The sequence below is a fragment of the Lepidochelys kempii genome, chromosome 2 (assembly GCF_965140285.1).
Source record: "Lepidochelys kempii isolate rLepKem1 chromosome 2, rLepKem1.hap1, whole genome shotgun sequence".
Lineage (NCBI taxonomy): Eukaryota > Metazoa > Chordata > Testudines > Cheloniidae > Lepidochelys > Lepidochelys kempii.
In genome coordinates, this window is record NC_136381.1 from 268,842,475 (window position 1) to 268,858,114 (window position 15,640).

General features: G+C 49.3%; 1 protein-coding gene across 5 annotated transcripts in view; it reads left to right on the forward strand.

The window, feature by feature from the left end:
* LOC140905787 (uncharacterized) overlaps positions 1 to 11,992 on the forward strand; it is a 31,242-nt gene extending 19,250 nt beyond the window's left edge. For all 5 annotated transcript variants that reach the window (XM_073329263.1, XM_073329264.1, XM_073329266.1 and 2 more), the window contains 3 exons: positions 8,497 to 8,604; positions 9,314 to 9,397; positions 11,311 to 11,992. In XM_073329263.1, coding sequence (XP_073185364.1) covers positions 8,497 to 8,604; positions 9,314 to 9,397; positions 11,311 to 11,505 — 387 coding nt within the window. In that variant the 3' untranslated portion in view covers positions 11,506 to 11,992. The remainder of the gene's footprint in view (positions 1 to 8,496; positions 8,605 to 9,313; positions 9,398 to 11,310) is intronic.
* Positions 11,993 to 15,640: the final 3,648 nt, after the last annotated feature.

A 15,640-nucleotide genomic window follows, 5' to 3' on the forward strand; every position in this document is an offset into this window, starting at 1 on the left:
GCATCTCTTGGCTAAGTGACAGCAAAGGGTCAGGCGGTGGTGACATACGTACTGGAAAGGCCACCGGATAAGTGGCCCAGCAGCCAACTAATGCACACCCTGACGGTGCCCACTGCTAGCAGGGCACAGCTTAGGCACACTGGTTGTTTTGTGTGTATACTTCCACTACAAAAAAGTAGTCCAAAGTGGAAAGATAAATGCAAGCGTAACCCCTTCTGCCAGGTGGAGTCAGCAGCATCAAGGGCTGGGGTCAATGTCTAGGTGTTCCTCTTAACAATACAAATCACAACCGGCTCAAGCCCCTGCCCAGTAACCTGGGAAAATTTAACCCCTGCCCTGGGTGCCTCTGAGAGGCAATACGTCCCCTCTCGCAAGCACTGAGTCTGTGGATAGCAAAGAAAACTTTTAATAAAAGGGGAAAGGAACCCGGCATTAATTTGGGAAAACACCTCAACCACAATCTGAAGGCACGTGACCACGAGCAAACACCCACCCCAGAGTACGCTGGGCAGTGTCCTTTGCCTCAGTTTCTCTGCTTGCAGTGTGATACACATGCTCCTTTAACCCATCGCTCCCCTCTCCCTCCACCGCACCCCACTTGCAGCTACTGGGCTTGGCCAGCGGAGACCCAGAGTTCAGCCCTGCCATTATGTGAGTTCACCTCGCACCCCGGGGAGGGGACATCAAGCCATACCCGAGCCGCTGCACTGCCTCTGCAATTAGCTGCTGCCAGGTCATGCTCTGAGGTCCCAGCACATAACCCAGCCCTCAGTGGGTAGCAGGAAACTTCTCTTTCAGGACAACACTGTCCCACACCAGGCCGAAGGCTCAGCACCTGGGTATCCGGGATTTTAGCTCTAGCCATGATTAGACAAAACAAGGACTCTCGATTGAGTCTAATCAGCTCTGTCTTCAAACAGAAGAGAGGAGAAGATCAGATAGTACCTGGGATTTGGCATCTCTACCCCCTGCTTAGCAAATGAGGTTCAATTTAAGGGAACCCCTCAATCATGCAGGCTAAGTACCGTTCTGCTGCCCTTTACTCATACAATAAGGATAACCACATTTCATTATCCTTGCATTCAAGCTAATGTGAAAATTATCTCATACACAGGTTAAGGAAAGAGTGCCTATACATCTGGGTACAATGCTTAATTATACAAAGTTTGGTTTAAAAGTCATACAATACATATAGTACATAATCTGCAATATCCCAAATTCAGGTTAATAAATTAATGATACAGTTTAGATATTAGCATCCAAATATTCAGGCACATCACTCGTAAGAGATTATACTAAGCGGGATTTGTAACCCAGCACCAGCCAAAAGTGATCACTTTGGCAAAGCAGCTCCATCATGCTGCTCACTTTGGCAGAGTGGGCGTGTCTCTGCAAACACAGTCGGCTCCTGAAGTCTTTCCCCCCCAGCTCCTCACTGGATGTCGGGGGAGAAGTCATTCAGACCCTGCTCACACAGGTAGTAGGGGAAAGGTTGTCATCACCTTTCTGTTTGGAACAGATATTTATTCCTAACTTTTTCCTTCTTTCAAAATCCTCTCAGACTACACAGTCCCTTTTCCAGCAGCCTCCCCGTTGCTGGCTCTGTTAGCAGCAGGTTGTGACCTGACAGTTTCAATTCACTCAAGCATAAAAACTAACAGTGCCCAGTTCCTGAGGTGCCAGTCTTGGGTTTGGACACCCCGGAGGCCCTCAAAGTGCTGCTGAGAGGGCACTTTGATGGGGAGGGGCAGTGTAAGCCTGTCTGATATTTTATTTTTCTTCTCCCTCACCATACAATCATAGAATATTAGGGTTGGAAGTGACCTCAGGAGGTCATCTAGTCCAACCCCCTGCTCAAAGCAGGACCGATCCCCAATTAAATCATCCCAGCCAGGGCTTTGTCAAGCCTGACCTTAAAAACTTCTAAGGAAGGAGATTCCATCACCTCCCTAGGTAACGCATTCCAGTGTTTCACCACCCTCCTAGTGAAAAAGTTTTTCCTAATATCCAACCTAAACCTCCCCCACTGCAACTTGAGACTATTACTCCTTGTTCTGTCATCTGCTACCACTGAGAACAGTCTAGAGCCATCCTCTTTGGAACCCCCTTTCAGGTAGTTGAAGGCTGCTATCAAATCCCCCCTCACTCTTCACTTCTGCAGACTAAATAACCCCAGTTCCCTCAGCCTCTCCTCATAAATCCTGGGCCCCAGCCACCTGACCATTTTTGTTGCCCTCCTCTGGACTCTCTCCAATTTGTCCACATCCTTTTTGTACTGGGGGGCCCAAAACTGGACGCAATACTCCAGATGTGGCCTTAACAGTGCTGAATAGAGGGGAATAATCACTTCCCTTGAACTGCTGGCAATGCTCCTGCTAATGCAGCCCAATATGCCGTTAGCCTTCTTGGCAACAAGGGCACATTGTTGAATCATATCCAGCTTCTCGTCCACTGTAATCCCCAGGTCCTTTTCTGCAGAACTGTCGCTTAGCCAGTCGGTCCCCAGCCTGTAGCGGTGCATGGGATCCTTCCATCCTCAGTGCAGAACTCTGCACTTGTCCTTGTTGAACCTCATCAGATTTCTTTTGGCCCAATCTTCCAATTTGTCGAGGTCACTCTGGACCCTATCCCTACCCTCCAGCGTATCTACCTCTCCCCTCAGTTTAGTGTCATCCGCGAACTTGCTGAGGGTGCAATCCACGCCATCCTCCAGATCATTAATGAATATGTTGAAGAAAACCGACCCCTGGGGCACTCCGCTTGATACCGGCTGCCAACTAGACATCGAGAGGTTGATCACTACCCATTGAGCCTGATGATGTAGCCAGCTTTCTATCCAACTTATAGTCCCTTCATTCAATCCATACTTCTTTACCTTGCTGGCAAGAATACTGTGGGAGACCATATCAAAAGCTTTGCTAAAGTCAAGATATCACATCCACCGCTTTCCCCATATCCATAGAGCCAGTTATCTCATCATTGAAGGCAATCAGGTTGGTCAGGCATGACTTGCCCTTGGTGAATCCATGTTGTCTGTTCCTGATCATCTTCCTCTCCTCCAAGTGCTTCAGAATGGTTTCCTTGAGGACCTGCTGCATGATTTTGCCGGGGACTGAGGTGAGGCTGATTGGTCTGTAGTTCCCCAGGTTCTCCTTCTTCCCTTTTTTAAAGATGGGCACTATATTTGCCTTTTTCCAATCATCCGGGACCTTCCCCGATCACCATGAGTTTTCAAAGATAGTGGCCAATAGCTCTGCAATTACATGAGCCAATTCCCTCAGCACCCTTGGGTGCATTGCATCCGGCCCCACCAGCTGCTGTTTCTTCACTCCTCCTCCAACTACCTCTCTCCACCTTCCCCATTAGCTTCTCTCCCTGTGCCCATTTGGACCTTTGTGAAGCCTCTCCCACAGTGTTTTCTCCAGGAATTGAAATGGGGATGGTGGTATTCGAATATACGGGGGGCGGGGGGGAGGGGAAAGGCTGACGTGGAGTGAGACCGTGAGGTCGATGGTGGGCTGTATGGCACTGTAAAGGGGTTGGGACTCACCACCACAGCGCCTCCCACTGCCAAATCTGGGAATTAGCTCTATCCTCTGTGGGGCACCCTCTGCCGGTGGTGTCCCATTTGTCATCTGCTTCCCCTTTGGTATCCAGACCCGCATTGCTCCCTGCTCAAGATGTCTGCTTCTAGTCACCACCTTCCGACAGTGCCCCTTAATCCATCCTCACCCCCCTTCCGGGGTGTGTGTGTGTGGTTAACAGCAGTCTTTCCAGTTCGCTCCTGCCGCAGTGGCCAACCACAACCCCCAAATGTCTAGGGCTGGCTGCAGTCTATCACAGCCACTCTTCCACAGCAAGGTGCTGTACAAGGGCAAAGTGGCAGCATGGGGGGGGGGACCCAGGCCCACCCACTACTCTAGGTCTCAACCCAGGGACCCTCTAGTGGCAGCCTCTCCACCCTCCTTCTCTCCCCTCGTCTATCCGTCCTCCCTGGGTCACTTCCCCTCTGACCCCTTGCACCATCTAGGCCCTTCTGGTCAGGGCCCGCAATCTGACAGGTATCAGGCTGGAGCTCTCCTCTGCTCCTTAGCTCAGGAGACAGCCCTTCCCCTCTGAAGGTCTGGGATAGACTGAGTGCTTTGGTCCTGGGCAGCCTTTATATAGGGCCTAGCCTGGCCCTGATTGGCTGACTCTTTCCCTGCTCTGATTGGCTCTCCCCAGGCCTTCTCTGATTGGCTGCAGGTCTGCACAGCCTTTCAGGCCTGGTTCAGCCCTTTTTCTCAGGGGATGGGGCACCGCCCCACCACAGGCACCATAATAAAAACTGAAAAATGTTTCATGACAATTTTGTTAGATTTAACTCATGTTTTTAAATCATCACACAAATTAAAGTTGGCTATACAAGCCTACTATATCTACATCTTTCTGGTTGTTATTTTGCACAACACTGTTAATGAACTTCTCAAATGCAGTGCATTCATTTTTGGTAGCTTCTCATGTGTCTGTTACTTCCAGTCCTTCATGATATGCTCATGATCAGGCAGAAGGCGACTTCTTTCAGAACACAAAATTCTATTCAATGAGGAAAAAGAATGCTTAACTGTAGCTCTTGTGACTGGGAGTAGCAAGAGATGAATTCCTACTTCTTTCAGCCCAGGAAACTTAGCACAAAAATTGGGTCGAACCATTAGTGATGATAAAGAAGAAGTTAAAGTTAAATCTTCATTAGTTCATCGTATGATATTCCACTGTTTTCAAAATTTTCTATTCTGTCCTGATCACATGGCAGCCCTATTGCTGGTAGTGCCTCACTCCACTCAACTGTCGGTGTTTTATAAGACAGGCGCCTGTAAAAGTTACGTGGAGGTTGAGTAGAATCCAGAAATTGTTACTGTAGATTTGTAAGAATCAAGTCTGTGTACTTTTTCAGCTGTCTCAACAAACACTTCTTGTCCTCTTCACTTAAGAAGTCAGTATAAGTGCCTTCATTAGTCAGCTTCTGGACTGAAGTCTTTGTTTCTTCCAGTACATTTTCAATGGATATCTCTCTGATTGATCCAAGGGTAGCTTTTGTTGCTGGACAAAGATCTACTACTGTTGTAGCCGATGCCTGGATGACATTTTGAATGACAAGTGGTTTCAACAGTAGACTTACAAGAGAGAGAATGGCGATAGTCTTCTCTGGACTTAGAAACAAAAGTAGTCCACCAGCCTCACTACTTAGATCTGTCCCATCTTGTTGGATACTTTCCAAAGCCAGTAATAATAGTTACAGTAATTTTAAGACAACAGCCAAGAATCACTCATGAGAAAGCCAGCAGGTTTTCCCAGGTTGGACTAATTTGAACTTCAGACCCAGTGTATCTTCTGTTTCCAAGATGTTCAGTCCTTTTGGACTCTTGCTGAAAAAAGAGTATAACAAAGCCATTAAATTTATGGCTTTTTAATGTCTTTTGAAGATTCTTCAGCTTGTACTAGCGCTAGCTGGAGTAGATGGCCTCTGCAGTGTGTATAGGAGAGATAAGAGTTACACTTTTCTCTGAGAAAAGCTTGTACTCCACTATGTCTTCCAGAGACGTTTGCAGCTCCATCAAATGCACAAGCAGCCACCTGTTTGGGGTTCAATTTACAAGCATTTAACCCTTCTAAGATGTCACAGATGCAGCTGATGTGTCTTCTATAACCTGAACATCTAGAATGCACCTCGTGGCCTATCATGGGCATCAGGATAACATACACACTGACTTAATACTTGGTGCCTAGTTGCATTGGTGCCTTCATCAGCCATGCATGCACATATTTTGAATGCGGTGAGAGAGTTCTTCACTTTTTCAGCTGCTGAGTCTTTCACTGTAGCACCACATGCTTCAAGAGAGTCAGCTGAGTTTTTCCCCCAGAAAGACAGTGAGCATTTGCTGGTCTTGTTCGAAACTAGTGTCCAACTTCAGGATTAACAAGTGACAATGCACTTAACATTGGCCTCCAGTTTGTAGTGTGTGGTATCTCTTGCTTAAAGAGAAAGTATGATGCAATAGCCGTGTTGGTTCACATAAACTGAGTTGTGTTTCCAGTATTCTTAACAGCCTCCATTAAATTCTTCTAAAATTGGCTTTGACAGTGACAGACTTATAAGGCTTTCTGCATGTTGGTGCAGTCCAGAGGCTTGGTGTTTTGCAGCCTTTTCACATAGGTTGTCAGTATTGGCTTAGCTGATCAGTCTGGCAAACCAAGCTCCTCCACTTTTATTATATAAATACACGATATGCCCACATCTTGAATACTACATGCAGTTCTGGTCACCCCATCTCAAAAAAGATATATTGGAATTGGAAAAGGTTCAGAGAAGGGCAACAAAAACGAACAGGGGTATGGAACAGATTCCATATGAGGAGAGATTAAAAAGACTGGAACTGTTCAGCTTGGAAAAGAGACGACTAAGAGGGGATATGATAGAGGCGTATAAAATCTTGACTGGTGTGGAGAAAGTGAATGAGGAAGTGTTATTTACCCCTTCACGTAACACAAGAACCAGGGGTCACCCAATGAAATTAATAGGCAGCAAGTTTAAAACAAACAAAAGGAAGTATTTCTTCACACAACACACAGTCACCCATGGTACTCCTTGCCAGAGGATGTTGTGAAGGCCAGAATTATAACAGGGTTAAAAAAAGAACTAGATAAGTTCATGGAGGATAGGTCCATCAATGGCTATTAGCCAGGATGGGCTGGCTTGCAATACCATGATCCTAGTGTCCCTAGCCTCTGTTTGCCAGAAGCTGGGAGTGGATGACAGGGGATGGATCATTTGATGATTCCCTGTTCTGTTCATTCCCTCTGACACACCTGAAATAGCTACCTCTGGAAGACAGGATACTGGGGTAGATGGACCATTGGTCTGACCCAATATGGCCGTTCTTATATAAAAATTAATTATTATAATAAAAAAGTTTAGTACAGAAACTCCCCAAGATAATGACCTCTTGAGATAGCGATGATGTGAGATAACGACCTGGGCAAATAATGCATTTTAAAAATCTTGGCCTACTAGGAAACGTATATTTTTATAAGTTTCCCAGTCACAAATCTAGCATTCTGGAGTGAAATCACTAACACATAGTCCAATAAACAAATGCTCTGGCTGCTGTTGTTTGTCGTGCCACCGTTCACTCTATCGCTCCGTCCCCAATGGCCCTGCACTGTCACCTTCTGCTGCCACCTGCCACTGTGACCTCTGCGAGTCGGTCTCTGGAGGTTCCTCCAGCCCTCGGTGATTTCAGCTCTCAGTGGGGGAACCTCGCTGCTGTGCAGGCTGGGCCGTCGCTTCCACAGAAATGCTGTCCCGCAGCCGGTCTGAGCACTTAGACCTGATTCTCAGCGATTTCAGCTCTAGTGGTCACTTAACAAACCAAAAGACTCTCTGTGGAGCCTAATCAGCTCTGTCTCTAAACAGGAGAGGGGGGCAGGTCAGATAGTGCCTGTGACTCTTAGGCAGGGCCCACCCCACCAACCAAAACCCCTGTCCCCACCCTCTGTCTCTCCACTGGGATCTGGCATCCAACCCCCCTGCTTGGGGAGTGCCGTTCCGCTGAGGGTGACTGGGGCTTAGTTTGTAAGGAAAGAAGTTCCAGGCTCACGCAAGTTTGTTACTTTCACAACTGATGTGACAAGCCCAGAGGTCCCCGGGCTCTGAATGGCCGAGCCTGGAGGTGCCGGGGCACAGCCCTGGCACAAATTAAGCACGGAGGGAGACCCCCTCATTCAGTCAGGCTAAGCCCAGTTCTGCTGCCCTTTACTCCTACAATGAGGACAACAACATTTCATGACCCCCACATTTAATACTTCAGTGATTTGTAACCTAACACCAGCCAAAATCGATCCCTTGGGCAACGCAGCTCTGTCTGCTGGATACCTCGGCAGAGTAGGTGAGTTCATGTCAATACAGTCTGGTCCTGAAGCCTTTCCCCCCACCCCGGCTCATCACGAGCTGCCAGAGCAGAGCTCAGTCAGACCTGGCCTACAAATCATAATTTGAAAGGATAAGGTAGGCCAACATCGCCGACACCAATGCGCCGACATTGTCATAAATAACAGCAGCTCTCTGAGGAAGCTAGTCTCTGTTCAGACTTTTCAAACCCATTCTCCTTTCTCAGGTACAAGTATTTTATCAGACACTGTATATTCTTTTAAAGTGTGTATTCATGTTTCAATTTCAATTTAATTTCCAATCGACGACTAAATTGGCAACACTGCATGTAACTGCAGAGGTGCTGGGGAAATTCGGGGCGTGGGGGGAGGTGTACACCCCCCCAGAGGAGGTCTGGGGAAATCCCTGCTCTCCCACGTGAGCTAAAGGAGACCTTCAGTGGCTGTCTGCAGTCGTAGGAGCTTTATCCCCTCTGTAGACTGTGCCCAGCCAGCAGAGGTTGACATTCACCCCTCTCCCGCCCAGCTCCTGCCTTGCAGCAGTCCCTGATGCGCTGCTCTCTCCTGCAGGACAACCATCAACAAGGGAGAGTTAAGAGGGAAGGCAGGAAACCGCAGCAAGCCAGACCCACAAGGAAACCAACTTGGAGACCTGGCTCTGGGTCCATCATAGGCTGGGTACAGTAAGAGGCGAAGAGGGTGGAAGCCATGAACTCCAGATTAACTAATGGGCAACAAAAGCCTGTCCTTTAATCAATGGGGCACAAGGGGGGCCGATGTGCTGGCTGCTCTTGGGAGGCTGCATCAGCCAGGGCGCAGCCAGAGCGCATGCTCCGGGAGAGGGGAGGGGACTGAAGGAGGGGAAATGCTGGCCCAGAAAGAACGGGCCGGGGAGAACTCCATGCTCCACAGCCATGGAGCAAACCCGCCTCCTCCTGATCCTTCATGGCGGAATGGAAGCTGCAGGAGCTGGGCCCGGTGCTGAGACCCCTGCGTGGCTGTGACAGCAGCGGGAGAAGCCTCCTCCCAGGGGTGTGTCTCCGCTGGATGGCGGCTCAGCCTAGCCCTCTGCATCCAAGCCCACCCCCAGCCCCCGGGCCTGAGCTGCCACCCTCGCTGCAACGGCCACGCTGCTATTTTTAGTGCATTTTCCTGAGCGGAGCTAGCGTGAGTCTGTCTCCCCAGCTGTAGCATGGACAGACCCTTAGATCCCCAGCGAATCCACCAGGGCCCTCGCGGGCCGGCCCCAGTGCAGCCCAGGGACGATGGCTCACCGTTGCTGCAGGGGCAGCAGGGCGCTAACCGCTTGCATGCATCCCCCCGGCCTCACCCCATAAGCCCCAGCCTCCCAGTGACTCGTCCCTAACCCTCTCCTCTCCTCCTGCAGAGCCCTCCTGAGGAAGTCAAAGACAAGCTCGCCGCCCCCAAGCTCCCCTGTCCCAGCTGCCATGGCTCTGTAGCCCCCGGCCAGGTGAGAGGTAGCCTCAGGGGGGAACAGCACGAGGCAACCCAGGGGCTCCAGAGAGGGCAGGAGTCTGAGCCGGGGACGCCTTCCAGCTCTGTTCCTCTTCCTGTCAAACACAGTGAAACCTGCCACAGTTGGGTCAGGGAATGATGGGACAGGAGGGGGAGGGCATAGTGAAGGGGGAGACGGTACCTGCTGATGCCTCTCTCCATAGAGGCTCTGAAAGTCCCGTCAAAGCCCCCACCTCCGGCTGGGACTCTCGGGGAGATGCCCTGGTGGGAGGGCTCTGGGGAAATATGCGGCAGAGCCGAGATTGCTCTGCTCTCCCTGGCCACCTATCACAGAATCACCTGCTGCTGAGAGACAGCGACCGAATCCCTGGATGGCAAGCAGAGCTTGGCTCAGTCCTGCCCTGCTCAGTCAGGGCTGAAGGGAATGCTTCCCTGCCCAATAGCTGCTGGTGCTGTCTGGGCTCTAAGCACGTTACAGACAGTAATGAATGAATCATAGAATCATGGAATCATAGAATATCAGGGTTGGAAGGGACCCCAGAAGGTCATCTAGTCCAACCCCCTGCTCGAAGCAGGACCAATTCCCAGTTAAATCATCCCAGCCAGGGCTTTGTCAAGCCTGACCTTAAAAACCTCTAAGGAAGGAGATTCTACCACCTCCCTAGGTAACGCATTCCAGTGCTTCACCACCCTCCTAGTGAAAAAGTTTTTCCTAATATCCAACCTAAACCTCCCTCACTGCAACTTGAGACCATTACTCCTTGTTCGGTCACCAGCGACCACTGAGAACAGTCTAGAGCCATCCTCTTTGGAACCCCCTCTCAGGTAGTTGAAAGCAGCTATCAAATCCCCCCTCATTCTTCTCTTCTGCAGGCTAAACAATCCCAGCTCCCTCAGCCTCTCCTCATAAGTCATGTGTTCCAGACCCCTAATCATTTTTGTTGCCCTTCGCTGGACTCTCTCCAATTTATCCACATCCTTCTTGAAGTGTGGGGCCCAAAACTGGACACAGTACTCCAGATGAGGCCTCACCAATGTTGAATAGAGGGGAACGATCACGTCCCTCGATCTGCTCGCTATGCCCCTACTTATACATCCCAAAATGCCATTGGCCTTCTTGGCAACAAGGGCACACTGCTGACTCATATCCAGCTTCTCGTCCACTGTCACCCCTAGGTCCTTTTCCGCAGAACTGCTGCCTAGCCATTCGGTCCCTAGTCTGTAGCTGTGCATTGGGTTCTTCCGTCCTAAGTGCAGGACCCTGCACTTATCCTTATTGAACCTCATCAGATTTCTTTTGGCCCAATCCTCCAATTTGTCTAGGTCCTTCTGTATCCTATCCCTCCCCTCCAGCGTATCTACCACTCCTCCCAGTTTAGTATCATCCGCAAATTTGCTGAGAGTGCAATCCACACCATCCTCCAGATCATTTATGAAGATATTGAACAAAACCGGCCCCAGGACCGACCCTTGGGGCACTCCACTTGATACCGGCTGCCAACTAGACATGGAGCCATTGATCACTACCCGTTGAGCCCGACAATCTAGCCAGCTTTCTACCCACCTTATAGTGCATCCTTATAGTGAATCCTCCCAGCCCCCCTGCAGGAGGTGGGTCAGTATTATCACCGTTAGACGGCTGGGGAAACTGAGGCATGGAGAGGTTAACGATCACATGGTGAGTCCATGATGGAGCCAAGATTAGAAGTCAGGAGTGCCTGGTTCCTCAGCCATCGGTTGCTTGTCAGAGCACCCCGCCCCCCACTCTGCTCATCTGCCTGAAGGGCAGTGGTTGCGTGTGCCAGGCCCTGCCTAGCTCCTCTGGGATCCCTTGCCACCCTGTCCTACGGTGGCAAGGAGCAGCGGACGGAGAGGAAGCTGTAGGTGACCCATCTCTGTCTCGTGCAGGAGGGGCGCTCTGCTGAGGGGATCCTGAGCCCCAGGCCCAGGAGAGAAGACGAAAGGCCCATGGCGGCAAAGCGTAAAGCCAAGCAGAGAGCAAGAGACGGGCTCTACTGTGCTGGCTGCTATTCCAGCCTCACGCTGCGGGACCAGCCTGCCCCTGTGAGAGAGGAGGCGGACGGAGGATCAAGCAGAGATTAGCTACCGCACCCACCTGAGGTGGAGTCCTTCCAGGCCTCACATCCCTTGTGTAGCTAGACAGCAACCCACCCCTCCCCTCCACACCCCTGAGATCAGTTACACAGAATCTGGATCCCAACCCCCCTCCCCCCTCCAGCTGGCACAAATGCACCCTGCTTCTCCTGCTGCGGAGCTGGGATGGAACCAAGGCCCCTTTCTCTGAGTCCTGCAAACCCACAATCCCCACCCTCCCCTGCCTCGTTCCCAGGAATAGACAAGGGGAGCGCGGGCTGCACGGGAACCAGAACGGCCTGTCCCGTGGGGCCCTCTGGCCTCCCAAGGCGCGGTGCAGAGGCAGATAGATTTAAACGAAATTAAAGCTACAGATAAAGGGCTGAATTCCCTGGGGTGTTCGTGGGTCCAGCTCTGCTGCACTGAGTGGAACTGCGCCCGTGTATACCTGAGGGGAACGTGAGCCAAGAGTGCAAATAAACACAAATACACTCGCTCTGTGTGACCTGTTCCTGTTGGGACTCCCAAGCTACAGCCGCACGACTCTGCCCAGCGCTTCACTGGCTCCTTTTCTCCATCTCATTTACTCCTGGTGTTGTCTGCTGAGGAGTGGGGGGCCAGAGAGCCCCATGGTGCATGAGCCAATGGCGGGGGGGCGGGGGGGCGTTCACATAGTAACTTTAATTTACAGGTACCTGCTGTGGAGACTACAGCTCCCAGCATGCAATGCTCCTCCTTGAGCCACATGGCCTAGCTGAGCACCCTGGCACTCAGCATCACCCTTCGGGTGGCCCCACAGCGCCATACACAGCGGGAGATTTGGTCTCACAGAGCCGCCATGACAGCTGGCTCCAGGGCCTGGCTGTGCCATGGGGACTGCCCTCTGCTCTGATGCTGGCTCTGTGGTCAGGGCTGAGACCTGCTGTTATCTGGTGCGGGTTCGGCGGGGGTGGGGGGTGATTTGCAATGTCGCTGCCTATGCAGCACCTATTCTATGCCGAAAGAGAGGAATTTAATTAGCTCTTTAATTACCTGAAAATCAAAAAGGCCTCCTGCAAAAAGTGGAAATGGACAAATTGCGAAGGAGGAGTACAAAAGAATAGTGCAAGCAGGTAGGGACAAAATCAGAAAAGCAAAGGCACAAAATGAGTTACGCCTAGCAGGGGAGATGAAAGGAACTCGAAGAGGTTCTATAAGTACATTCGCAGCAAGAGAAAGATAAAGGAAAGTTTAGACCCACTATTTAGTGGGGAGGGAGAGCCAGGGCCGGATTAAGACCTTTAGAGGCCCTAAGCACTGAAGAGATTATAAAAACAACACTATACTGTAAAATAAAATTTTATTTTTTGAAATGACACAAAACTGACATGCATACTGAAATTAAAATAGCTTCTTTCTAGATTTTCTGATTGCAAAATTCTGGATAAGTTCATCAAAGCTGACTCGACGAAGCAGGTCCGCTTCCATACACAATCGGGAAAGTGAATCAAGTCTGTCCTTACATATTGTTGTTCTCTGCGGGTTTTTTATTATTTTCAGCTGAGAAAAAGAGCATTCTGTGGAGCACTTAGTAATCATCACTGTTAGAAAAATCCGTTGTGCGATCTCCACATTTGGAAATACACGTCGTATTCCGCTTTTCAGTATTGTGTTATGAAGATCAGTGTGACTGAATTTCATTTTTCCTGTTTCATTAAACGTTGCGCACCTATAACAGTGGAACTGCCGGACTTCTCCACAGAGATTCATGTTCAAGTCAACAGGGTATGAGCCAACGAGCTTTTGGGAACCTTGTGAATACTGTTCATCAGATAAGTCCATATCATTTAGAAAAGAAAATCTACTTGATACTTCTTTGTACACTTCACCTCTCCTCTTCATATGAGCTTCACGTGTATCAATTATAGCGTAGTAAGTAGATACACGAAATTTGTCTCTAGGATTCAATGCTGTTTCTGCCTTGCACTGCTATCATTTGCTTGCTTTTTCCTGATTCGCTTGCAGGACTGGGCTTTTTGTAGTTAGCATCAGGCAAGATATCTTTTGATATGTCTTCAAATCTTTTGAAATCATTCCTCAAAGTGTGTAAGTGGTCTGCTAATGATTGACAGAGGCCTGCACATGTTTTCAAATCCAATTCTTGTTCTTGGAGAGCTTGACTTGTGTGGTAAAAGTGTTGTAAAATGTCATTCCACATGGTCAACATGAATACAAACTCTAGTTCTTGCATCTTGTTTGCAATGTTTGCTGCCTCTCGTCTAGTTTCTCCCTTTTGTGGTTGGTCTTCAGCTCGACTTTCTAATGCATCCACAATCTTTGAGGAGGACTCCAGAATTGCACTTGTTGCCAATGCTTGTGCCTGCCAGCGAGTATTAGAAAGAGATTTCAGCACACGATCATGGCCCACATATGTTTTAAGAACTGCCCATCGGTGTGTTGAGGCAGAGAAAAATGTATAAAGTAACTGGACTGTTGAGAAAAACCTTACAGCCACCGGACAGCAATCAACAGCACCGTGGCCAACAAGACTGAGCGAGTGTGCAGCACGTGGTGTGAAGATGGCATATTTGTTCTGTTCTAAAAGCTTCTTCTGCATTCCTTGATAACGCCCTGACATGTTGGCAGCGTTGACGTAAGATTGACCTCTGCACTTTGAGAAATCTATTTTGCAAACTTGGCATAGATAATGCAGTACTTGATTTGCCATTTCTCCACCAGTGTGGCTTTTCAAATTGAGGAATGTTATAAATCATTCAACTGGTTTTCCATCTGTGGGAAACACATATCTTAGTACAGTACTAAGTTGATCAATATGTGAAAGATCAGGTGTAGAGTCGACAGATAAACTGACGTACCCAGCAGTACTTATTTCATCCACAATAGCTGAACGAACTTTGTCACTCATTAGACCAATGAGTTCATCACATATTGTCTTGGATAAGTATGATGAGTGACCTTTGACAGCATTCCCGTATTCTGAGATATGGCCTGCTAAAAATGGGTCAAACTGAGCCACAAGCTCCAACAATCCCAAGAAATTTCCATTCTGCAAATATCAATTAAAAAAAAAAAATCTCCTTTTTTTTGGTGCCCCCTGCTTTGCTCGTGCCCTAAGCACGTGCTTAGTTTGCCTATTGGGTAATCCAGCCATGGGGAGAGCTAGTAATGGATGACACCAAGAAGGCTGAACTGTTTAATGCCTATTTTGTTTCAGTCATCACTAAAAAGGTAAAGTGTGGCCAGATACTTAACACAATTAATATTAACAAGGAGGGGGAAGGAATGAAAACCAAAATAGCGAAAGAACAGATGAAAGAATATTTAGCTAAATTAGATGTATTCAAGTCAGCAGGGCCTGATGAAATTCACCCTAGGGTATTTCAGGAACTAGCTGAAGCCGTCTTGGAACCATTAGCGATTATCTTTGACAACTCATGGAGGACAGGTGAGGTCCTAGAGAACTGGGTTCAACTGGAGAAGGGCAAACATAGTCTCTCTTGTTAAAAGGGGGAACGAAGAGGACCTGGGGAATTATAAACCAGGCAGCCTAACTTCAATATCTGGAAAGATACTGGAACAAATGGTTAACCAATCAGCTTGTGAGCATCTGGAGGATAACAGGGTTACACAGAATAGCCAGCATGGATCTGTCAAGAACAAATCATGCCAGACCAACCAAATTTCCTTCTGTGACAGTGTTACTGGCCACGCGGCTGCGGGGACGCAGTAGATATGGTAGGTCATGGTTTCAGAAAGAGGCTCTTACCTTCTGCTGGCAGGGCCTGTGTGGTGGTGAGGACTCTGTTAAAGGCCCTGTATCCTGCTGGTTCCTCTCCAAAGAGCTGAGCTGAGGATGACAAAGAGTGGGCAGTGCAGAGCTGAGGCGGTGGCTTTGAGGTGACAGCACCGAGTGGCACGAACACAAGCCCTGGTGGGGAGGTAGCTTGGGCTGAAGCTGCACAGAGCAGCAGCCTACCCAAAGGACTCCCGTCCGGGCCCCCCCACCCAGTCATTAAAGCTGAAACTACCCCAGCTGGGTCGGGTGGTAAAGCCCCTGGAGCTGCCCAGGCAACAGGGACCTGCCAGAGCCCTGGGGCTTCCCCACTGCAGGACGACAAGCTGTGAGTGGGGGAGCTGTGGGAGG